At 41.3% G+C, this 25,061-nt stretch overlaps 2 protein-coding genes across 2 annotated transcripts in view; one reads left to right on the top strand and one right to left on the bottom strand.

Annotated features, from left to right (window-relative positions):
* LOC128062348 (acyl-CoA dehydrogenase family member 10-like) overlaps positions 1–2,967 on the bottom strand; it is a 38,260-nt gene extending 35,293 nt beyond the window's left edge. Inside the window, exon 1 of the mRNA XM_052654799.1 lies at positions 2,863–2,967. The gene's annotated coding sequence lies outside the window, so the exon portion shown is untranslated. The remainder of the gene's footprint in view (positions 1–2,862) is intronic.
* Positions 2,968–3,092: 125 nt separating this feature from the next.
* Positions 3,093–25,061, top strand: part of BRAP (BRCA1 associated protein) — a 31,020-nt gene continuing 9,051 nt past the window's right edge. The window contains exons 1-10 of the mRNA XM_052654800.1: positions 3,093–3,302; positions 5,097–5,258; positions 6,251–6,449; positions 7,783–7,972; positions 13,090–13,203; positions 15,119–15,267; positions 20,805–20,880; positions 21,579–21,717; positions 22,093–22,202; positions 24,089–24,178. Coding sequence (XP_052510760.1) covers positions 3,221–3,302; positions 5,097–5,258; positions 6,251–6,449; positions 7,783–7,972; positions 13,090–13,203; positions 15,119–15,267; positions 20,805–20,880; positions 21,579–21,717; positions 22,093–22,202; positions 24,089–24,178 — 1,311 coding nt within the window. The 5' untranslated portion in view covers positions 3,093–3,220. The remainder of the gene's footprint in view (positions 3,303–5,096; positions 5,259–6,250; positions 6,450–7,782; positions 7,973–13,089; positions 13,204–15,118; positions 15,268–20,804; positions 20,881–21,578; positions 21,718–22,092; positions 22,203–24,088; positions 24,179–25,061) is intronic.

Raw genomic sequence — 25,061 nt, 5'->3', positions numbered from 1 at the left:
GCAGGAAAAGGTTGTGATTTCTCATACCATGCATCCTGATAACTCCGTGGTAACTGCCCACTGACTGGAACGCCTCTGCCTGGTTTGTGTGTGTTAATTGCTCAGTTGTGTCCGACTCTTTGTGACCCCATGGACTGTAGCCTGTCAGGCTCCTCTGTCCATGGAATTCTCCAGGCAAGAATATTTGGGTTGCCATTCTCTTCTCCAGAGGAACTTCCCAACCCAGGGATCGAACCCTGGTCTCCTGCATCGCAGGCAGATTCACCATTTGAGCTACAGGGAAGTCTGCTTTATTTGCTAGTAAATTTCCACTCATTTTTACATCACAGCATCAGCTTTATCTCCTCTAGAGAGGCTAGTCTGTCTTTTTCCTGGAAGACTCTGATACTAATATTTTTTTCCACTTTCACTGCTTCTTATCCATACCTTCAGTAGACGACTTACCCCATCATAGTTCTTTTTGACTCTGTCTACTCCTCTACATGTAAACTTGTTAAGGAAAGGCCTTATTTCATTTTCATGTCTATCCATCCCCTAGGACCTGGCACAATATCTAGACATGTAGCAGGTGCTCAGTAAAAACACGAGTTGGAGGAGTTCCCTTGGCTTCCCTAGTGGCTCAGACAGTAAAGAATATGCCTGCAATTCAGGAGACCTGGGTTCGATCCCTGGGTTGGTGAGGTCCCTTATAGAAAGGAATGGCTACCCACTCCAGTACTCTTGCCTGGAGAATTCCATGGTCAGTGGAGCCTGGTGGGCTATAATCCATAGGGTTGCAAAGAGTCAGACAAGACTAAATCAATAACACTTCCTTTCACTTCCTGGGTGCCTAATAGGATTCCTGGCTTTCACTGCTGTGGCCTTGGTTCAGTCCCTGGTCAAGGAACAGAGATCCTGCAAGGTGTGTGGCAAGGCCAAAAATCAGAAAAGAAATATGAGTTGGAAGGATGAATAAACTGGATGAATCAGAAAACAGGGGAACACAGGTGGCAGGCATAGTATTTGGCAGCTACAGAGTACTGTAACAAGCCCATTTTGCCCATCTCTAGTGAATAATTCTAGTTCTGTGGAACTGGCATCTTCCTTCTCCACCATAAACAATATTCATCTTCTCTCTCTCTGCCTCTCAGAATGAGATCAGTATGTGTAATGTAGATGTGCTACCTAAATTATACTTTCATAAACATGCACACAGTGTGAAAAAGTGAACATGTTAGTTGCTCAGTTGTGTCTGACTCTTTGCAACCCCATGGACCAGGCTCCTAAGTCCATGGGATTCTCCAGGCAAGAATACTGGAGTGGGTTGCCATTCCTTTCTCCAAGGAATCTTCCCAACCCAGGGATTGAACCCATGCTTCCTGCATTGCAAGCAGATTCTTTACCATCTGAGTCACCAGAGAAGGCCAGTTCCTGCATATTAGAGAGATGGTTTAGTAGAGATTGAGTGTTGGCTCTGGAATCAGATTCCCTGGATTCAAAGTCTAGCTCTGCTGCTTACTTACGTGTGAGATCCTGAGCAAGTGACTCTCTGAGCCTCAGGTTCCTCCTCCATAAAATGGGAAAAATTATAGTACCTGTCTCATGAAGTTGTTCTTATTACTACACAGAGACAAAGTATGTATTAATAAAGCACTCAAGTTAGTACCTGGCACGACATTAAATATTATCTGCTACTGTAATATACTATTAAAAAAAAGTTCACATGAGATATCATATATTATATATATATAGTGGGATGCATATGGCATATACAGTTCCACAAAAATCAGCAACTGCCACTGTGGGGAATTTTGGCCCCAAGGGGACATCTGGGAATGTCTGGAGACATTTTGGTGGTCACCAGTTGGAGGTGCTACTGGTACCTAGTAGGTCAGGTCAGGGATGGTGCTAACTATTCCATTAAGTGTAGAATATACACACAACCCAAAGGCTTAGTGAATCCAATCATGTTAACAGTGCAGAGGTTGAGAAATCATGATATAAAGTGTACACTGAAACTAATTCATAGTGTGCAGTCATAAGGTATAAACGTCAGGTGGTCATGATATGGATTTGTAGTCCACACACCTACGTATGTCCAGGACAGTGTGTGCTCTGACACACTTACATGTCATAACATATACCTATGTAGCATCTTGTCACATATATGCTATATATGTATTGACTGTGGCTCTCCATGTTCACGTGCCAAAGGCAAGTCTTGTTCAGCGGCTAAGTCCTTTAGGACTCCTTGCGACGCCATGGACTGCAGGATACCAGGTTTCCCTTTCCTTCACTATCTCCGAGTTTGCTCAAACTCATGTCCGCTAGGTCGGTGATGCATCCAACCCTCTCATCCTCTGTCGCCCCCTTCTCCTCCTGTCCTCAGTCTCAAGTCTGGGGTATTGAAAAGAATGCGGACTCTCAGAAAAATTAATGTAAACAGAGTCACAGCCTCTACTTGCTTCATCCTCATAGCTGTATAAGGATATCACACAATTTTATGAAACACCTCGCTCAAGGTCACACAACTAGGGACAAGGTCAAATCCATAAGAACAGGAATTGGATGTTCATCTTATTTACCAATGTATCCCCACCACCCCAACAGTCCCTACTCCCTATTGGCCCTCAGAGAAAGAAGCCGATTCATCTCTATGCCTCAGGGCACCGATCTGTAAAGCGTGGCTGACACAAAGCAACCCTGCCTACAGCTGGAGCGAGAGATCAAACAGGACAAAAAGAGGCTAGAGCTCTCTGAAGGGTGCGGGTGGCTCGGACAATTGGGAGACCTCGCGGAGTCAGAGACCCCTCGCCGTCAGATGAGCTGGGCTGAGAACGAGGTCTCTCAGGTAGGCTAACTCAGGTCTGGGCGCAAACCCACCGATCCGCCTAATGAAAGCCCAGCTCCCGAGATTCCCGTGACGTGCCTCCTCCACGATTTCTTCCAGATTCCGTACGCAGGGTGTAGGCTCACCTCAGCGAAAACACACCAGTCACGTGGCTACCGCCACACCCAATCAAAGAGCGCGCTGGCCCGCGCATGCGTAACCTCACGGGACAACGACGGCGGCCGGGAGGCGGAAGTGGAGCTTGTTGTGGCTCAAAGGGTTTCTCGCGGAGGTGCTGCTGCTGCTGAGGCGGTGGCGGCGGCGCTGCCCGCCCCGGGCCTCTCTACCTGTAGGCTCGCCTCCCACCCTCGCCTGAGCCCGCCGGGGCCTTCGCCGGCCAGCGGCTGCCCTATGAGTGTGTCACTAGTTGTCATCCGCCTGGAGCTCGCAGAACACTCGCCGGTCCCCGCCGGCTTCGGCTTCAGCGCTGCCGGTGAGTCCGCGGCCTCTCCGCCTCTCCCGTGGCCCGCGCCTGGGCCCCGGGGCGCGTCCCTTCAGAGTCTGGGTCCGGGCAAGGGCCTCCGCTTCAGGAGGAAGCCGAGAAGTGCTTGGGATCCCTCTTATGCCCCCACTATCCTTGGGAAGTCTCTTCCCAGGTGTCACCTGTGGGAAGTCTTTCCCGGTCCCTCCTTCCTGGTGCCTTCCCACCGGGACTTTGTTTATATTTGGCGCGTCGCTCTCTCACCAACCTGGGTGAGAGCCTAGTTGTGCGAATTGATTTTCTCTAGGCTGCCGTTTCTGGGGTCGCACAGAGTCGGACACAACTGAAGCGACTTAGCAGCAGCAGCAGCAGGCTTTGTGAAGGCAGACAGGGAATCCCCAGCACGCTGACGGCTTCTGGTTTAATTAAATTCTTCCTTTTTGAAAAACCATACATTTGGGCGCCCTGTAGCAGTAGTTACAATTGTAGCTGAAAATGTGTACACTTCTATATCCGAGCACTGTACTAAACACCTCGTGTGCACACTTTCCTATATCTTCATACAACCCAATTAGTTTTATGGGTGTATGAAGCTTTTACAAACTGGAACTGAAGCCCTGGGATTAAGTGCCTTACCCAGGATTATCTCTCCGTGGCAAAACTGGAATTCTACCTCAAAGAGCTGGACTTGAGAGTCTGAGCTCTTCATTCCGTCACACAGCCTCCTCCTGGGAAATGCAGGTATGGCTCTGTTCCTTGAAGCGCCAGCAACGCATCATTCATTCAAGGAATACTTCATGAGTGCTCACTCTCTGTTGGGCTTTAGTTTTGTGCGGAAAGAGAAATGGTCCCTGCTTTAAGGGCACCAGCAATTTACTTCAGTTCATGGAGACAGATTAGTTAAATAATTACAGGATAAAAGTAGAATACAGCTGTGACAAATGTACAGTAAGGGAAGGTAGAAAGCTGGAAAGGAATTTGGAAAGCTACCATGAGAGCATGTGTTTAGTTTGGGGAAGAGGCCTGGGGCTGGTAGGGATGGTCTTGTGGGAAACTTCCCTGAGTGTGTGAATTTTTGAGCTGCAAACTAAAGACTGAATATAATTAAATAGGCGACTGAGTTCTGAAAGTTGAATTAATTGACATAAGCGACATATACATTTTTACATGGTTCAGTCATTGAGTCATTAATTTATTCAGCAAATCTTTAAAGAGCTTCCAGTGCGTGCTAGGCACTGTGATGTAAGTACTGAGGATACAGTGATGGGCAAAACAGGCTTGATCTCTCTTCACATAAAGCTTATATTAAGGATATTTCTGTCAAGTCTCCGAATTCATTTTTCATTTTTGTGTGTTTTAGTGATTTAAGAAAATGATCACAGTTTTTCAGGACAAGGTGGCATTAGGCTAACCCAGGTTGTTTAAGAAGACTAACCTCAAAGTTTTGTTGATTAGTGGACTTGATGCCCTCATTTGGGGTCCAACACAATTTCATTGTACAAGTGTTACTAAAATGTTGGTTCATCTGAGCAGGATCACTATCAAAGCTCTTATCTCCTTCATTTGCTTTAAAATGCATGATTTCCATTAGGACCACCCTGCATTTCTGAGTTTATTGCCCTGGGCATTAACTGACTGTCTGTACTGCAGGAGCCCCAGAGATGAGTGAGAAGGACCCTGCAAAAGGTTATCTTATAGTCTTGAGGGAAGGCAGCAGAGAGAAAAAGGAAACCTGTGGATGGATACATTGAGAGTGGAAAGAGGCTTGTTTTATTATCAGATATTAATTATTCATGTATTCTTTAGTTGGGGAAATGTCTGATGAGGAGATCCAAAAGAAGACACTAGCTTCAGCTGTAGCCTGCTTAGAAGGGAAGTCACCAGGGGAGAAAGCAGCAATCATACATCAGCATCTTGGTCGTCGAGAAATGACAGATGTGATCATTGAGACCATGAAGGCCAACCCAGGTATGCTTTCCAAAACGCTAGGCTATCTTCTGTAAGGTAAATCCATGGTTGCTTATGTTGGAGTGGTGTTCAGTGAGCCTGTGATAAAGATCTCTAGCATACTTTAGCTTTTACTGCCTATGTTCCTTACATGAAGCTGTCAGGGTGGATTTCAGTTTCTCTAAATATTTCTTCTAAATTACTCATAACAAGCTAGGTTGACAACTCCTCAGTGAGGAGAGCTACTTAGCACGTAAGTCTGTGGCAGTTCATGTTGAATCCAGATAAGCACGTTGTGACTCCCCCTGCTCTGCCAGCTCGCTCCATCCAGGGGGGTGGATGTGTATTGCATCTCCAGTGTGGAGAACTGGTAGGTTGGCTTTCAAACTTTCAAATAGCCCTGAATATTTGTCCCACTTAGGAGTGCATAGCTCAGTTGGTAAAGAATCCGCCTTCAATGCAGGAGACCCTGGTTCGATTCCCACGTTGGGAAGATCCACTGGAGAAGGGATAAGCTACCTACTCCAGGATTCTTGGGTTTCCCTTGTGGCTGAGTTGGTAAAGAATCTGCCTGCAATGCAGGAGACCCTGGTTCGATTCCCGGGTTGGGAAGATCCCTTGGAGAAGGGAGAGGCTACCCACTCCAGTATTCTGGCCTGGAGAAGTCTATGGACTGTATAGTCCATAGGGTTGCAAAGAGTCAGACACAACTGAGCGACTTACACTTTCAGGAGTGCATGATGGAAGACACCTGCCTTATTATGGTACTTCTCAATGTAAAGTCAACGTCCTTCAGTTTCTGAGGGTGTTAATGACATGGGGGCAGGGAGAGGGGGGGCAAAGAGTACTTTCAAGTTGTGATGTCCCCAAAACTCTGCTGTTCTGTGAATGCAGTTCTTAATGCAATTTCTCTTTCAAAGTTTATTCTTCTGACTTAAAATTCTCATCTAATTGGAATCCTTCCACATATTTCATATCAGTTTATAATCTATTTACTTTTTGGTTTGTGAAAGATGAGCCAGAAGCTACAGTGGAAGAAAGGAAATCTTCAGAAGCATCCCCCACTGCACAGAGAAGTAAAGATCCAAGTAAAGAAGGTGTAAATGCTGCTCTTGATTCTCCATCCAAGCAGCTTCCAGATCAGATTTCCTTCTTCAGTGGAAACCCCTCAGTTGAAATAGTTCATGGTATTATGCATCTATACAAGACAAAGTAAGAAAATCCTTTTCTCTTTTGAGTTTGTCTGTTATTTGCCATAGGGTGGAGAATATGTTCTTGCCCTGAAGAGAAGGATTATTTTAAGCTTTGTTCAAAGGGTTAGTACTTTCATATATTGTGTGTTAAATTCTTAGATATTTTCTTAAGCAATCTCATAAACTGGGTAAAGAGCCTTATGAATGAATCATGTAGATTCACTTGAGCGAATACCCAGGAAAATATTCCCTGAGAAGGTAGGCACGCAGGTGATTGGAAAATTGAAAGGAAGGAAGATAAAAAATAAAAGAAAAATTCTAAGTGATCTATAACATAGCTGTAGTCTCTTATTCCCACCAAGTCTTTACTAAACAAGCTGCTAAGAAGTCACTTAATGGGTTGCCATTTCATCATATCTTTGAACTCCTTTTTGTGGTCCAAACAAGGCTTTCTGGAGGCCAAAGGAAAGGAAGATTTTGCTATATAATCAACATAGCTGGGCCACCAGCTCCTTGGATAATTAGTTGCTGATTTCTTTAAAGACTGTCCTTGTCCTAAATTGTTTGCTCAGTCCCCACTGGGAAACAGAATACTCAGGTAGCCATTTTGGATTGCAACTGTTGAAGTGAGTTTGCAGCATTTCAAAAGCAAATTGCTCACCTGAAACTACCACAACATTCTTAACTGGCTATACCCCAATACAAAATAAAAAGTTTAAATTTTGAAGGAAAAAGCAAAGTGTATTGTTGGCTGTTTTTCTTTCCCTTCTTTTAGCTATTCCAATCCAACAACACTTCCTGTAATCTTCAGAGTCACATCTTCATGGTTCAGAATTCTTCTTCCTATATTTAGAGGTCTTTTCTCTTGAAAAACCTTTAAGAGAAGTCCATAGTTAGAGTTGTTCTTCTGTTGTTATCTAAGGATGGTGATTATTAAAAAAACGAATGAGAGCAAAACACTCCAAATTTGCCTAATGGAGGTTTATAGGCTCCGTTAGGGATAGTTATTATCTAAGGATAGTTATTATTAAAAAACTAATGAGAGCAAAACACTGCAAATTTGCCTGATGGAGGTTTATAATCATTAAAAGCCTTTAACTGAAGATTAAAAAATATCAGTGGTGGGTATCATGTAGAACATTTCAAAGGTTACCTTAAACTCCATTGCAGATGTGTTTAAGGGGTTCTCCATTTACCCAGGTGTGTATTTTCCAGTAAGATAACAAACTGTTTAAATTGATTTATAAAGTATTACATTTTGTTTTTCCTTGGACATAAAAGTTGTCTGATTAGTGTTGCTTGAACTAACCATACCTCATCTATTCAAGACAGTCTAATTATTGTCTTATTAGTAAGATGACCTCCTTAAAAGAAGATGTGAGGCGTAGTGCCATGCTGTGTATTCTCACAGTCCCTGCTACAATGACCAGTCATGACCTTATGAAGTTTGTCGCCCCATTTAATGAAGTAATTGAACAAATGAAAATCATCAGAGACTCTACTCCAAATCAATATATGGTGCTGATAAAGTTTAGTGCACAGGTAAAAGTTAAGATACTAAAAATCTGTTTGCCACAAAAACTGTGTTTTTGAAAGTGTTTGATACTAGCCATGTTTAATTTACTACGTCTTGCATTTAGAAGTCTTGATATCTTCTAGAGTATTAACGTAATTCTAGAAATATTGCTGAATTCATCAGCAAGCACACAATTCTAATTCATAGCTGTTATTTTTTATAAATCAAATTGAATGTGAAATCTAGGGTTGTGTGTATTTGTTTATCCAGTAGTAACTATTCTAGTAGAACAGTAATTCCCAACCTTTCTTAACCCTGTATTGTTATTTACCATTATAAAACTGTGCCCCTGCTTCTATCATTCTCTTTTTAGTAGATATTCTTGGGCATATTCTAGAAAATCAAATAAAAAATTTTTTTGATGATGAGGGGTTTTGTGATATTCCTCGAATTATTAAAGAAGATTTTGAGTTCTAACTGGAAATCACTGCAATAGAGAGACAAACTCTGAAAGAAGGGTGATATTTTCAGCTTTTAAAAGTATACTGTGCGTTGTAACAATCTTTAAGAAGGTTTGGCCATCCAGTCCATTTCCCTTTTTGCATTAAGCGTAACTTTGCATGTGCTTCAGTTCTAAAGATGTTAGATATTCTCTTGGTCTTGTATTTTCATTCTTAGGAGTCTATGTGTTTTTATGTGAATATAAAAATGAGGTAAGCTTTAGGTATTATGCAAGTTAATAGAGGACTACTTTGTCCATAGGTTTTCTTTAATTTGTTTGTATTTTTTAATACCTGTTACATTTTGAAATTTCATTAGGTTGTGAAATGCAGCTTTGTCAAAGTTAGTTCTTTCACACCTCACTGATAAATAGCCTTTCTGAGTTTGCCCCAGATAAGCAGTTCCAACTTGCAGATTGGCAAACAAATGAATGTGCCTGTAAGGTCATTTGTCATTGCCTCTGACCAATCACCAAGATCTGTGGATAATAGAAGCTCATGATACAATGCCCATTTGTCACCTCCTCATGATGAAAAGCTAGAATTGACAGCAGTAGTGGCCATTCATTGGTTGTAGGTATAGAATTAAGAGAAATAAGAGTTGAATTGTATTTGTACCTGTTCACTGGGCCACCAGAAGAAAAAAACAAAACAAAAACTTGGTATGGATTTCCAAGTCCAGGAGAGTACACAGTTATCTTTAACTTTCACAAAGCACCGCACCTTTGAGGGAGACATTTAAGAAGTATTTCAATGGCCCTGTGAGCTTAGACTTCACAGGTTGACACTGAGAACTGAAAAGCACCTAACAGCTGCTTTCACTGACTGTCAGAACGCCATCTAAGGTCACTGAGACACTTTGCGAATAGTGGGCAAGTGGTATATTAAATCTTTTAAATGTAATAATGAGGATAGTGATAACACACAACCTTTATTGACTGCTTATTCTGTACCATTCACTCTGCTAAGTGCTTAATGGGCACTAGCTGATGTAAGCCTTACTATAACCCTATGAGGTAGACAGGTACTGTTGTGACCCTGTTTTACAAATGAGGAAACCAGCTGCAGAGAGAGGTTAGTGATTTGGCCACGGTTATACAGCTAGAAATAAGTGACTAATCTGGGAATTAAGCCCTGACTTTTAATCCCTAGGGTGTAGTCCTTGTCCAGCAGGAGCAGGATGTGGGCAAGGGAAGATACTGTTCGCAAAGAATTGTGTCATGACAGTATTTCACTTATAGCTTCTACTGAATGGGCAAGGGTGGTAAGCAAGTAACACAGATAATGTCATAGAAAGGGATTGGGAAAAAAATGTTTGAGAATATATTAGGCTTTTTATTTAGTCTGAAGTGTATTAACCCAACACTAACTTGTCTAAAAACCCCATAAACGTCTCTGTAGCACATGCCACCCTTTGCAGTCTGCAGATGATGCTGTGGAAATTTTCTGCTACTCTTAATGGATTTTCTTTGTAAGATTTTATGGAAAAATCCAAATGAACTTTTTGGCCAATCCAATACTTGTTTCTCCACCTCTGCCTTTTGGCCACATGTAAGTTACTTAAGTTGACAGATGTTTTCTAGGACTGTAATACAGCTTTCTTAGTGCTCTCTGAAGATAGAACCCTTGACCTTGGTATCGTGAGGTGTATTTTTAATGCTAGATCTTAAGGTATAAGGCTCATTCTGTCAGGGATTTTCTAAGGCCTAAAACTACCCTAGTATAGGTCTCAAAGATGTTAAATTAATATTGGGCCCCAATGAGAGTAGACTCAGTAGGCACCAACTCTGGATCACTTACCAGATGCCAGGTTATTAGCTTTGCATGCATTAGCTCCTTGAGTCCTCTAAGATATGTCATGAGCTAGGTGTCATTATTTTCATATTTTATAATTGAGGAAACACACATGAGTGAATCAGTTGCCCAAGGGTACACAGCTCGTGTCAAAGAGTTATGATTCAAACACAGGCAGCCTGACTGCATGGCCTGGGCAGGTAACTATATTCTTATTCCTTCCTGTTTCTCACCAGAGAATTTTTATTAAGAACTAACAGGCCTATATTACGTCTTTTATCATTTTTTGAATCTCTGTTGGCCTCATCTTTCTTTATGCTGGAGGTATCAGATATCCCTACAAAGTTGTACTGTGCCCTTTGATGAATTAATTTATAATTCAAAGTACAGGGAGGCAGAAGGGGGTTCAGTTTTGTAGTTCTTTGGAACAGAAAATGACAGATAACCTCTCAGTGGAGTATGGTGGCTCATTATCACTTGTAGGCTTAGGCCAGCCTACTTTCTTTTGAGAAGTAAAAAATATGTTCTTAGCACTAGTTGATCACCATAACAGTAAAGAAACATTGATTATAATAGATTTTTCTTTTTCTAAGTTAATCCTGAGAAGAGAACAATCAAATCAAAGGACTAAAAAAAACAGAAGCTGGGTTTCATTCAATTTGGGGCTCTATACAGTACAGGGATTTTAAATGAGTTGTTTCTTCTGTGTTTTTGCAGTTAGCTTCAGGCTTTTGTTCAGTGCATCTCAGTGCTGGGTTGAAGCAGGAACCACATGGATTTTGCTCCCTGCTTTTGTCCTTTGCATATACAGTACCTGGCATGCTTTGGGTGCTCAGTAAATATCCCAGCCAGTGGAGCTACATTTCCAATACCAAGATTTTAAAGAAGAGAGCAGTGTGTTCAAAAAGTATACACCTTTGGTCCAGGTAACTCCCCCAAGAAAGAAAGGATTTATCTGGGATTGAGTAGATTTTGTCACATTCCCAGCATCACACACCTTGTCCCTTCCCCTGAGGAGGCTTGGGCGCTTAGGGAGCATCTCCAGAGCTGGAGGTCTTTGGCCAGGTCTGCTGTTCTCAGCAGCCACATCTGCAGCAGTTCTGGTGGTGACGGCAGCCCTGAAGAGCCGGCCATGGCCCACTGGCCCTTGGTGCGTGAGTCCAGCGGCTCACTGTGCTGGTTATTCATCCAAAAGCATTTCAAGGCAAAGCCACTGCTCTTGAAAAATGGGAGAGGCCATTTGGCGCTGCTGCTTCTTAGTGTTAAAGACATTTATTATCCAAGAACTGACTTTAACATTTTGAATTTCAAATACCCTTTACCCAATGTACAGGTTATTTCCCAAAGGAAAAGCCTTCCCTTCTCCACCAAAAAGTCCCTGCAGAATCTATGTTCAGAACTGGTCATCCTTCCTTAGTGGCTTAGCTCGCTTGGTCATATTAAGATAGCATAGGTAGTACAAGAATCCACATTTGAATTACATCATCCAAGTGCAGACTCAATGGACATGGGTTTGGGTGGACTCTTGGAGTTGGTGATAGACAGGGAGGCCTGGCGTGCTGCATTTCATGGGGTTGCAGAGTCGGACACAACTGAGCATCTGAACTGAACTGAGTGCAGTGAAAAACTACTGAAAAGCTTACAGTGGCTGTAAGATTCAAGATCCCATGAGGGTAGACAGCCAGGACTGTTTTTGCTTGATACAAGTCAAATCTCGACCTCAAGGTTGACGGTGCGGCATTTCCTTTTGCAGAACACACTTCCTCTCTTCAGGCAGCTTGCCTGTACTGGCAGGGCCAGAGCACTTCTCTAATGCCTGGGCCTAATGCCTGTGTGGGAGTGAAATCCACACAAGCCACAGCCTCTCAGCTGCCTCGAAAAATTGCTGAGCTTTAAAAGCTGGAATTGTCTCTTTGTTACTTCCTACTGAGGCTAGACTGGAAGATTTGATTTATTTGTGTTCTTATCCACAAATGCACATGTGCTTTCTGCAAGGGATTGATTTCCCCTGGTTTTATCTGTCTTCCACTCCAAGGGAACAAGACTGTTAGAATTTTAAAGGTAGTTCATCTTGGACCTCTTGACCATGGCCAGGAGTTTTGCTTTTGGTATTATACACTAGGTTGTTAAAACCTCCTGACAGGATCCTGGTATAACTATCATGTACTAATTACTGTTATTACTTGGCTTATTGAAAAAAAGGAATTGGCTTCTCACTCCCTACTGGTTCCACTGGTCCTCTTATTTTTTCTCACCTCTTAGATGCTGACATTTGTTTTAAAAAACTTCTCCATAGGGAATTAATTCCCTAGCAGTTCATTGGTTAAGACTCAGCACTTTCACTGCTGGTGGGCCCAGGTTCAGTCCCTGGTTGGGGAACTAAGATCCTGCAAGCCCCAAGGTGCAGCCAGAAAGGAAAAAAAAAAACTCACCCATTTACAGTCATCAGTTATGATTTGGTTCCAAATAGAACTGACCTCAGCTGCTGTGAAAGTGCTGACTAGAGGCAAAAGGGGAAAAAAATGATTATCAAGGGAAACATTGACCATTGTTGGTTGACTATGTATTAAAATTGTAGTAGCCGTCAGGTTATTGCACTTCAGTAGCTTCTGATTATTCAAATAAAACTACCACATAAATCAGAAAAAATTGTAGAGTAGGATATTGACCTGCAGGGTTCACTTAGCCTGTGAACCTCCTACCACAGATGTTACTTTTGGCAGTTGTTCTCTCTCCTAAGTATAACTTTTAAAATCTGATGAAGAGAATACTTGACGCCATCTTGAATAGAAAGCACATTACCACGATCGCTCTCTTAATTGTTTCCCTTTCCCCCCTGGTTTACCTAGGCTGATGCAGATAGTTTTTACATGGCATGCAATGGCCGCCAGTTCAACTCAATAGAAGATGATGTTTGCCAGCTGGTCTATGTGGAGAGGGCAGAAGTAGTGAAATCTGAGGATGTAAGTGCAAATAATTCCTATATTTGAAATAAATGTATCAGAATGGTATAAAATTGAAAGTTAAGATACCTGTGAAAATGTCCAGAATTGGCCAGTCCATAGAGACTGAAAATAAGTTAGTTGCCAGAGACTAGGTGGGGAGAGAAGTGAGAAGTGACAGCAAGTACATGGTTTCTTTTGGGGGTGACAGAAATGTTCTAGAATTAGTGGTGTGATGATTGTACAACTTTGTGAATATACTAAAAATCACTTTAAAATGGCAAGTTTTATATATGTGAATTTTATCTCAACTTTTAAAAATTGTCCAAAATATTTTTTTAATAAAGAATATTATTTATGTTATTAAAGTTGAGTATGTATCTATTCCAGATGGATGAAACTGTGCCTGGAGCCCCAAAATGAATGTTTTTGTTTTAAATATTAACCCTTAATCCTTATCCTAATACTTAATTCCCTTTTGATAGCAGTTTGTATCAGTAATTGCTCTGATCTCCCACCCTCCACGGGAAGCATTCCTGTAACATGTGCTCATTTGAATAAAGTAGTAGACCCAGCTCTGTTATACTTTTAATATTTCTTCTTTTAAAGTAGCCCTAAAGGTCTTTTCAGCTTGAATTCCACTTGATAGGAATAAATTCAGATTAGACTGTTCTGTCATTAGATTAGGTAAAATAAAAATCGGCAAAGGGGACTTTCTCTGGTGGTCCAGTGGTTAAGACTCTGCTCCCAATGCAGGGGACCTGGGCATTCAATCCTTGGTTGGGAAGCTAAGATCCCACAGGCTAAGTGGCATGGGCCAAAAAAAAAAAGTCAGTCTACTCTTTTGCCAGGTACTCTGCAAGGCCTCAGTTTTAGGAATTCCTTTCTCTAAATGAACATGGCTTCTTGAGAGATTTTCAAATATCTGCTCTTCAGGGATCGTAGATGAATGTGACTTTTCTCGGTGTGTTTTTATTTATATGCCTCGATAGTCCCCTAGTTGGCAGGGCTTGGGTCAGACATTGCTGTGTTAGAGGTGTTTTTTTTGACCACCTAGATCCTTATGCCCTTCATACTCTGTTCTTTCACAGCCATTGGTAATTACAACCATTTTATAAGCATTGGTAATTAATAGTTTTTAAAAGTTTCAAGTTTTGGGGGACTGCCCTGGTGGTCCAGTGGCTAAGACTGTGTACTTCCAGTGCAGGAGCCCTGAGTTTGATCCCTGGTCAGGGAACTAGATCCCACATGCCACAACTAAAACCTGCTGTGGCCAAATAAATGAATATTTTTAAAAATAATAATAAATGAAAATTTTGAATTTTGTATCTCTCTCTACTAGAGGCTAAGCTCTGTGAGGAAAGGGACAGATTTTGTGTTTTGCAACTTAACTGAATCTGTTTTTGCTCACCGTAGTCCCACACCGAGAACATTGTCTAGCTCACAAAGCAGGGACTTAATAAGTATGTACTAAATAAATAAAAATCACTGTTGTTGATACTATTATGACATAGTGGAAAGTGTTGAGTTTTACTTTACTCTATGGAAAATCATTCAGATACACTGCTGCTTTTCTTCCTTTGTGTTCTGTTATGGTCATGGCCATTTAGAGTTAGAGCAAGGAGTCTGGTAACATGAGATTCTGGCAGCAGTCTCCCTTCCTCCGATGTCAGCACTGTGAGGGCAGGGATCTTCATCTGCTTTGTTCCCCTTGGTATTCGCAGTGCTTAGCACAGTCCTGGGACTCTAGGAGGCGACCAATTAATATTTGTTGCATGGATGAAAACCTCACCAAATTTAGGTTGTTTTCGCAAAGCAATAATATTGAGAACATCCTACCAGGAGTCAAAGAGTATCAGGAAAACTATTGCCTTAAAAAAGAAAGATTAGAACCTGTGGATGATGAGTGAGGCTCATTTAGGGTGTTTCCCTGTAGGGCGCCAGCCTCCCTGTGATGGACCTGACAGAGCTGCCCAAGTGCACGGTGTGTCTGGAGCGCATGGACGAGTCCGTGAACGGCATCCTCACCACCTTATGTAACCACAGCTTCCACAGCCAGTGTCTGCAGCGCTGGGACGACACAACGTGAGTGCAGGGGCTCATCCCCCTCCCTGTCAGAGCTCGTTATTACTCTTTCCCAGAATTAAGAACAGCCACCCCCCAGAAAGAACCACTCCAAGTATTTGATTTTATAAACTTGGGTACCACAGTGGTGAGGAGGTCACATGGAAGGGCCTTCTGTATTTCTTCTTTGCTTTTCCTCAGTTCACATGGGGTCAGCATCTGTAGACCAATTCCTTTTTAATATGCTGACTAATATCCTTGTGGAATGTCCCAAAGCAGCATGAATCGTTCTCTCCTTCCAAGAGCCAGAGAATGAAAGGAGTGGGGGGTGGGGGAGTAAAGCTTAGCTTTTAGGCTCCTCTACTTAAAGGGCATCTAGGTCTAAAATCTTGTTTATCACTTGTACTTTATGTCTACCCTTGACTTTGGCTTTCTTATCAGAGTGCTGGGCTACACCTATCTGACGTTTTGGATTTATCATTATCGATGGCTTGGTGGCCAGTAGTAATAACAGTCACTAAGTATGAGGCACACACACACCTATGGTGTCCTGTTTCCTAATGCAGCACAGACCCTGTTTGTATGAAAGGGAGCACTGTGCAAAGAACTGAGGTGTAACCTGTACTTTTACTTCCTCTGGTCAAAAGTTGCTGCTCCCTTTGCAGACTGCATTGTGAGTCTTAGCCAGAAAGGTAGATTGGACGCTGGCCACAAGGGTTTCCCAGTAGAGAAGAAGATGCAGAATCAAATAATCACAAAGATAAACGAGGTTACAAAGGAACAACGTTGCAGCACCGTGACTAGAGAATAGGGCCCTGACCCCACCAGGCTCGTCCGAGAGGCAGCTCTCAGGGAAGAGGAATAGGAGTTAGCCAGGTGACCGGTGGAACCCAAGAGAAGATGGTGTGGGGGAGGGGTGTACCCAGGAAGCAGAAGGTCACGTTCCAAAGCCCAGGAGTGAGGAGGGGTGAAAGTCCACAGGAGTCTCAGTTCTTTGCCCCCATGTGGCCAGCTTTCCAGAGCAGGGACCTTGTCTGGCTGTTCTCTGCTGTGCCTTCCATACTTAGGGGGAGACATAGTGTGTAGGAGGAGCTCAGTAAATACCTCTGAGCAAATATGTAGACCCTGGCTTTCCTGTGGTTTATTTAACCAGAAAATAATTTTGCCCTGGTTCTGTAGAGTCCTTGGTCAATTCTGTGGTATCATTTAGGAGTTCTTCAGAGAATTGTCTGGGGTTAAATTTGCCTGGAATAAAGCCACTCTGAGATGTGTGCGTTCCATAAAGTGTTAGTCTGTATCTTGTGTCCATCTGCTACCCCGTTTAAGTTCTGGATACTTCTTTGTTTCCCACCACTCCAATTTTACTCTCAGTAGACGTTAACTTTTTTTTTGGTTGCAGTGGGTCTTTGTTGCTGCATGCGGGCTTCTCATTCCGGTGGCTTCTCTTATTGGAGAGCACAGGCTCTAGGCGTGTAGGTTTCAGTAGTTGTGGCACCCAGGCTTAGTTGTTCTGTGGCTTGTGGGATCCACCTGGACTAGGGATTGAACCTGTGTCCCCTTCATTGGCAAGCGGAGTCTTATCCACTGTGCCATCAGAAAGTCCCACACTAATTTTTGTAAAACCATAGCATTTTCACATTTCCTCAGGGACCATCTTGTCCAACCTCCTCATTATTTATAGAGGAGGAGACCGAGACCCAGAGGTGATGAATGGCATGCTTAGAGTGTCAGGACAGAGAATGCCAGAACTGGGACCAGAATTCAACCCACTGGGCAACTGCCTTCCAAACCATACAGTGCCTTTAGCAAGTGGGTTTTAAGCCTCTCTATAGATGGCTGGATGGCATCACTGACTCGATGGACGTGAGTCGGAGTGAACTCTGGGAGTTGGTGATGGACAGGGAGGTGTGGCGTGCTGCGATTCATGGGGTCACAAAGAGTCAGACACGACTGAGTGACTGAACTGAACTGAACTGATATGCACAGTGCTGAGAGGCAGAGAATCAAAACACAGATCCTCTTTAAGGACATTGAGTCTCCTAAGGGAGAATCATACATGTATGTGTACAATTCAAGGTAGAGATGAGAGATCGAGCTGGTTCCTCCTCTGGGTTGGTCCAGAAGGGCTGCTTACAGAAGACAGTATTGGTACCAGGCCTTGAAGGGTACTTTCTTGTCAGGGAATGACATTCTGAGAGGGTTTGCCCAAACATCTCCTCAGGAAAATAAGGTAACAACTCATAATTATTTTTGAAGGGAAAGCAGGGAGAATTAATGAACTGTTATTTTTTAATAGACAGATGGGATGATATATCATGGAGTGCTAATTGTATGGTACAAATAAGTTAATTTTTGTAATTTCCCCTCTTTTCTCCTTTTTGATTCTCAGGATCATACATTTCAAAAGATCATTCTGGCACAGCATTTAAAGTTAGATTTCAGAATTCATTTGTTGTTGTTGTTGTTGTTTTAAATTATATTGATTTTTGACTGTGCTGGGTCTCCACTGCCACGTGGACTTTTCTTCAGTAAGGCACGGGCTCTAGGGCACGTGGGCTTCAGTAATTTCAGCGTGTGGACTCAATACTTGCGGCTCCTGAGCTCTGGAGCAGAGGCTCAGTAGTTGTGGTGCGTGGGATTAGTTGCTCCAAGGCATGTGGGATCTTCCTCGATCAGGGATCGGACCTGTGTCTCCTGCAGTGGCAGGTGGGTTCTTTTACTACTGAGCCACCAGGGAAGCCCCAATTGTTGATTTCTTATCCCACAACTACTAACAGCCACCACATGGACCAAAGGGATGACACAGAGCTAGTTCCTACCTTTGACAAGACCGCTTGCGAGATCCTGCCTGCAACTTTTGTTATTTTTTCAAATTTCTCCTGTCTTCTCTTTTGATCCTAAAAAAAGAAACAGGCTAAATCCTTTAGTATTCTCTTGACAAACATAGTCCTTATCTGTGACAAGAACTTAGTGTTCTTCCTGCATATTTCCTTTCCTTGATTTTATTTATTCAGTTGAGTAACAGATTGATTCTAGTTACATCTTGAGCATTGGTGGTGCTACTTCACTTAGCCTCAGCTGTAGCCCTCTTTCTATCATGTTTGCCCATCAGACACAAATATTCATGGCTGGCACTTAGTATTACTTTGTCTTGAGTTAAGGGTTAATATTAATAGATTTTTTTCAAAAATGTTTTTAGTTTTATTGAAGTATAATTAACAGTCAAAATTGTATATATTTCTTCTTTTCCAGTCTGGATTCCTTTTCTTTCTTTTTCCTCTCTGATTGCTGTGGCTAGGACTTCCAAAACTATGTTGAATAATAGTGGTGAGAGTGGGCACCCTTGTCTTGTTCCTGATTTTAGAAGAAATGCTTTCAGTTTTTCACCACTTAGGATAATGTTTGCTGTGGGTTTGTCATATATGGCCTTTCTTATGTTGAGGTATGTTCCTTCTGTGCCTACTTTCTGGAGAGTTTCTATCATAAATGGGTGTTGAATTTTGTCAAAGGCTTTCTCTGCATCTATTGAGATGATCATATGATTTTTATCTTTCAGTTTATTAGTATGGTATATCACATTGACTGATTTACATATATTGAAGAACCCTTGCATCCCTGGGATAAAGACCAATTGATCATGATGTATGATCTTTATAATGTGTTGTTGGATTCCGTTTGCTGGAATTTTGCTAGAATTTTGAGGATTTTTGTATCTGTGTTCATCAGTGATACTGGCCTGTAATTTTCTTTTTTTGTGGTATCATTGTCTGGTTTTGGTATCAGGGCAATGGTAGCCTTGTAGAATGAGTTTGGGAATTTTCCCTCCTTTTCAATTTTCTGGAAGAGTTATAGCAACATAGTTGTTAGCTCTTCTCCAAACTTTTGGTAGACTTTGCCTGTGAAGCCATCTGGCTCTGGGCTTTTGTTCACTGGGAGAGTTTTTATTACAGTTTCTATTTCCGTGCTTGTGATTGATTTGTTCATATTTTCTGTTTCTTCCTGGTTCAGTTTTTCTAAGAATTTGTCCATTTCTTTCAACTTGTCCCAATTTATTGCCATACAGTTTTTCGTAGTAGTCTCTTATGATCCTTTGTATTCCTCTGTTGTCCACTGTAACTTCTCCTTTTTCATTTCTAATTTTATTGATTTGAGTCTTCTCCCTTTTTTCTTGGTGAGTCTGGTTACTGGTTTGTCAGTTTTATCTTCTCAAAGAACCAGCTGTTAGTTTTATTGATCTTATATGAAGTCTAGAAAGATAGTACTGATGATCCTACGTGCAGGGCAGCAGAGGAGACACAGATGTAGAGAACGGACTTTTGGACACAATGGGCTAAAGAGAAGGTGGGATGATTTTAGAGAACAGCATTGAAACATACACATTATCATATGTAAAAAAGATAGCTAGTGGGAGTTTGCTCTGTGTCGCAGGGAAACCAAAGCCAGTGCTCTGTGACAGCAGGTGGGCTGGGGGCCAAGAAGGGAGGGGACAGTTGTATACCTAAGACCAATTCATGTTAATGTATGGCAGAAACCGTCACAATATTGTAATTAGCCTACAATTAAAAACAAAATATAAATAATTTAAAAATTGTATGTATTTAAGGTATACAACTGGATGACCTGATATACGTCAACATTGTTAAATACACATCACAACCAAGCAAGTCAGCATATTCGTCACTTCACACCTTTACCATTTTACGTTTTTTTTTCTTTTTTACTTTTCTTTCTATTTTTATTTTATGGTGAGACCATGCTCCGCCCTCTAGTAAATTTCAGGAACACAATATAATATTGTCAGTTACAGTCAATATTGATGTACACCAGTTCTCCAGAACTTACTCATCTTGCATAACTGAAAGCTTGTAACTCTTGACCAGTATTTCCCCATTTCCCCCTTTTCCCAGCCCCTGGTAGCCACGTTTCCTCTCTGTATATCTATGAGTTTGGCCTCTGTGCCATGTTTATTGGCTTTTTGTAAATTGAAACGGTACTCACAAAGTGCTGATACCTTCTTCCAGGTGAACTTCATTGTATGATAAAATGTCATATGCATTTCATGAGTATATTAACATTTTTGTTTTAATTTAGTGAAATTTACTACAGAATTTAATTTCAACTCTTAGGAGCAACCTTGAGAGGACAGGGGTACATATTGGATGATTTAAAACTTTAGGAAGTGGAGATAAGGTAGATTGCAAGTAAAAATACATTATGGGTAACCAGACTTGAAAAAAATAACTTGTCTCAAGTCTCTAATTGTAACCTGTAAATATTTAGTTCTTTGATTACCTAAGCTTTAGGCAGAAGAGTGGAAAAAGATATGGGACATATCAAGATTTCTCCCTTTTCTTCAGCTTTATCAAGATCTTTTTTTTTTTTTTTATTTTGTTTGAGAATAGCTTGGAAGTGTTTGTCTTTTGATTGATAGCCTTAGTTGTTATAAAAAATATTATGTAAGAGAGGGAGTATATAAAATTGAACTTTCGACTTTGGGGTTCTGTAACAGCTGTCTTTTACATTTAATCTGTGTCATTATTTTTTGGTGCTCTTTATAGATGTCCTGTTTGCCGATACTGTCAAACGCCAGAGCCAGTAGAAGAAAATAAGTGTTTCGAGTGTGGTGTTCAGGAAGTAAGTAACAAGTGGTGGAAAAGAATAACGTACACAGCTTTAATTGTCTGGGATTTTCTTCTGCCCACTGTGACTTAAATTCTTTTCAGTTCTTTTTGGGACAGATTTTTTTTTCTCTCTCTGTTGAGGATCAGGCAAAAAAAAAAAAAATACACAAACTATTTTACTCCTACACAAAATACTTTATGCTTTCATTCTTTGGTGTTGGAAAAGGCTGAGATTTTTGTTGATAAATTATTTTTCCTTGTTGTTTACATAGGACATGTGAGTTCCTTAGAATCCAGAGTGAAAAACTTAATTGACCCATAAAAGCAGCCTTTTGGGTGTTTTTAAAGATATTTATTTATTTGGCTGCACTGGGCCTTAGTTGTGGCACTCAGGCTTAGTTATTAGTTACTCAGAGACATGTGGGATCTTAGTTCTGTGACCAAGGATCCAGCCTGAGGACCCTGCACTGGAAGGTGGATTCTTAACCACTGGACCACCAGGGAAGTCCCCTGGTTTGAATAAGGGGACTTATTTGAATTTGAAATAATTTGAATAAGTTTGAATAAGTCTCCTTATTCAGAACTCCTGTAGAAACATCTCTAAATCTCATCTCGCGTCAGGCCCCTCATACACCCCAATGTCATACACCTCATACACCAGGTCATGTAATTTTACATCGCTAATGAAGACCTTACCTCCTTTCCCGGCAGAACCTTTGGATTTGTTTAATATGTGGCCACATAGGATGTGGACGATATGTGAGTCGACATGCCTATAAGCACTTTGAGGAGACCCAACACACGTATGCCATGCAGCTCACCAACCATCGAGTCTGGGACTACGCTGGAGGTGAACACCACTCCTGTTTTCTAGTTTGGACTCATTCTATCTAAAAACATCTCTGTCAGAACCTCTCCACTTCCTTTCTCACAGCTTGAAATCTTCCTGACAGCTATGGCAAACTCCAGTTCTTATGGTGGCCCATAGGGCCCTGTTTCATATGTTAATTGCCTGCATTGCCCAGGTTAAAGAGAGTTAATACTTACACTCCTGCCCTCTCACTCTTTTTTTAAAAATTCAAGTGATTTAAACCACTTTTAAATAAATATTGCCCAGCATTTAATTTGGATCTGTGAAAACAAAAATTTTGTCCAAGTTAAAGGTTTATGGAGACCCTTTTCATTCTGAAAAACCATGCCTTGGTTGACTTATTCTTTTTTTTAGATAATTATGTCCATCGACTGGTTGCAAGTAAAACAGATGGAAAGCTAGTACAGTATGAATGTGAGGGTGATACTTGCCAGGAGGAGAAAATAGATGCCTTACAGTTAGAGGTAAGATATTATTAATCACTAAATACCTACGTCTGCTGCTTTTTACTATTCTAACTTGAAAGGTTTTTTGGGCTTTAATTTTGCCATTTTCCCGCTGTGTTAGCTTTTGTTTTAAATATCTATATTGCTCTGAAGGATTCTTAAAATACTTTTATTTCATCTGATTTTCTTCTTTGGAAATCTGAAGTTTCATTGAGCCTTATAATTTTCAACATTATGTTCCTAGTTTTCTCAGATTCAGTATTAGGGTTATCCTCTGTAGCTGTGGTAAAACTAGAAGTTAAGAATCTTCCTGTTGGCATCACAGTAGCAGTCAGAAATGGAGCAAACTTTGTCAGGATGAGGAGTCCCCAATAGCATCTTCCCATGCCGAGAAGCTTTTTTGTATATGTTGAGTTGACATTTACTAATTGGATAAAGATAAAGCCTTATATAGATAAAACCATTTTTGGATATTCACATGAGTGAAGAAACCACAAAATTTGCACAGTTGGTGGTTTTTCTCATAGCAGTAAACTTTATATAACTATAAACTTGATGTAAATTTTTTATTAAGGAAGGAAAAGTTTAACATGAGTCCTATTTTATATAAATTTCAAAACAATTACTTTAAAAACAAATACCTTAACCATTGGAGGAAGTGGACATTTGAAAACTTGCTCATCTCCAGGTGTTTAAAGTCAGTGAAATGGCCTAAAATAGAGCTGAAGTTGTTACCATTAATATATTGTATTGACATGAAAAAAGTTCCAGTCTTTAGTGTTCAAGTTTTTAGTAACTCTTACAAATTAAGTATGTTCATTCAGTGAATACCTGTAGAGGGTTGCTGTCGGTCAGCTACTCTTCCATGTGCTACTCTTCTATTTAACTTAGCATTAAATGGACTCCCTGCCCTCCTGGAGCATACATTCTAGTGACATACATTCTCCCAAATTGTCCCTTCTTTCTGTGGCTCTTTCATTCTCTCCTGTGGCCTGCAAACATAAGTAGATCTCCAGTCTCCTGGAATGATCTTTTCCAAGAGACAAAATGTGATCTTGCCACTCTTTGGCTCACATTTCTAGATGTGATACCCCAGAACTCTGCATAGGCCCCAGCTCACCACACCCTACACTCCAGCCTCACTGGCCTTACCTCATGGCTGCGATAATCCTAAACGTCGACAGCATCACATTTCTCTGGAATCTTTCTGTCTCCTCCTCCTGTCTGTCTGTCAAGGTGTCAAGGGTCCTTTCAAATCTCACCTTCTGTCAGAAATCCTATTGGATCCTACTGTCATAAGCCATCTGTCCTTTCTCTGTAGTTACACAGCACTGTTCATTCATTCATGCACTTGGGTAGCAAACTTTTCTTGACATCCAGGATGTGCCAGGCACCAACGGCACAAAAATAAAGATATAGCCTTGCTTTCAAAGAGTTCACAGTCCAGTCAAGGAGAGAGCCTGGTAAAAGGCTGATTAAGTGCTAATGTCATAAGTGCTATTAATGATAGGCACAGTGGGAGCCAAGAGGGGCAATTAACCCAAGGCTGGAAGTGATAGGGACAGCTTCCTGAAGGGGTAGCTGGATTAGCTGATTTGAGTTATACTCGATTTAAAACCATGTGGTTCTTCTTGAAGTCAGCTTGAACAGAAACAAGGGTTTTTTTAAATTGTACATTTCTCTGTCCCTAACTAGATTGATTGTAAGCTCCCAGAGGGGACTGAAGTATAATTGTCATCTCTGTGTTCCCCTAATTTATTGAGTAGAGTGGAACCAAGGTGTAATATACATTCTGAATGTTCCTCTTACTCTTCTTCAGGTCATTAAAAATCAGGTTTTAATTGACTTTCAGAGACTGACAACGGTAACTTATGTTTTGGTGTCCATTCTCTGTGTTTTTGTAGTATTCATATTTACTAACAAGCCAGCTGGAGTCACAACGAATCTACTGGGAAAACAAGATAGTCCGGATAGAGAAGGACACAGCAGAGGAAGTAAGTTTCTCATTTGATGACTGCTGAAATGCCACATGCTAGGACAGCCTGCTGTTGGGTGGGAGAAGGCAGAGTACAGGGGAAAAGGGATCTTATAATCTCTCTTTTTAGTCACATCTATAGGTAGAGAGCTGGTTTACCTCTAAAAAAGAAACCTTTGTTTTATGTCAGTTAAATCTCAACAAAGGTGGAGGCTAGTAAGGGTAGAAAAAAGAAAAGATTTGGAATCGCTTGGCTCACTCCAGTGACCTAACTTAATCAAGGTTCCAGTAAACACCTGACTTGCCATTATACTGGAGACTTAGCCTCTGAAGGCTGTATAAGGAAACAACTTCCAGACAACAATGAGAGTGAAATTAGTCAAAAAGAGGAAAAGGAAGAAGAGACAAAAATACACTTATTGCAAATGTAATCAACTAAGCATAATTGAAGAGAAGGGAAGTGGACATATATTCTCATCTAGGATTAGTAAATCAAGATTTTATTGTGTGCTGAGCCCTACTCTGTACTAAGTTAAGAAATCAGACACTTGGTATGTACTTAAAAAAAAAGAAAGAAAGAAAGAAACCTTGGATTTAAAGCCTTAAGTATTTTGGTATTTTGAGGTTGGGATGTTGTTTGTTTGTACTCAGTCAGGTTTTCTAGTGGCTTGTGCAATTCCATTTAAAAAATAGAAGTATGTGCATGAGAGTTTGTAATTTGAGTCAGCCAAGTGGTTTGTCAACTTGGGAACAGCTGCTTTGGGGAGCTGAATATGGGCTCCTAAGGCAACAAGATGGTGCTTTAAAATTGAAGGGAATAAAATTAGGCAGAGATGCTAGAGTGGTCAGCATGGCACCTTGTTGGTCTCAGGCAGTGGTCTTGAAAATTTAACAAGATAATC

The sequence above is a fragment of the Budorcas taxicolor genome, chromosome 17 (assembly GCF_023091745.1).
Source record: "Budorcas taxicolor isolate Tak-1 chromosome 17, Takin1.1, whole genome shotgun sequence".
NCBI classification, from domain to species: Eukaryota; Metazoa; Chordata; class Mammalia; order Artiodactyla; family Bovidae; genus Budorcas; species Budorcas taxicolor.
The sequence above is the reverse complement of the archived record's forward strand: the minus strand, read 5'-3'. Positions and strand labels throughout refer to the sequence as shown.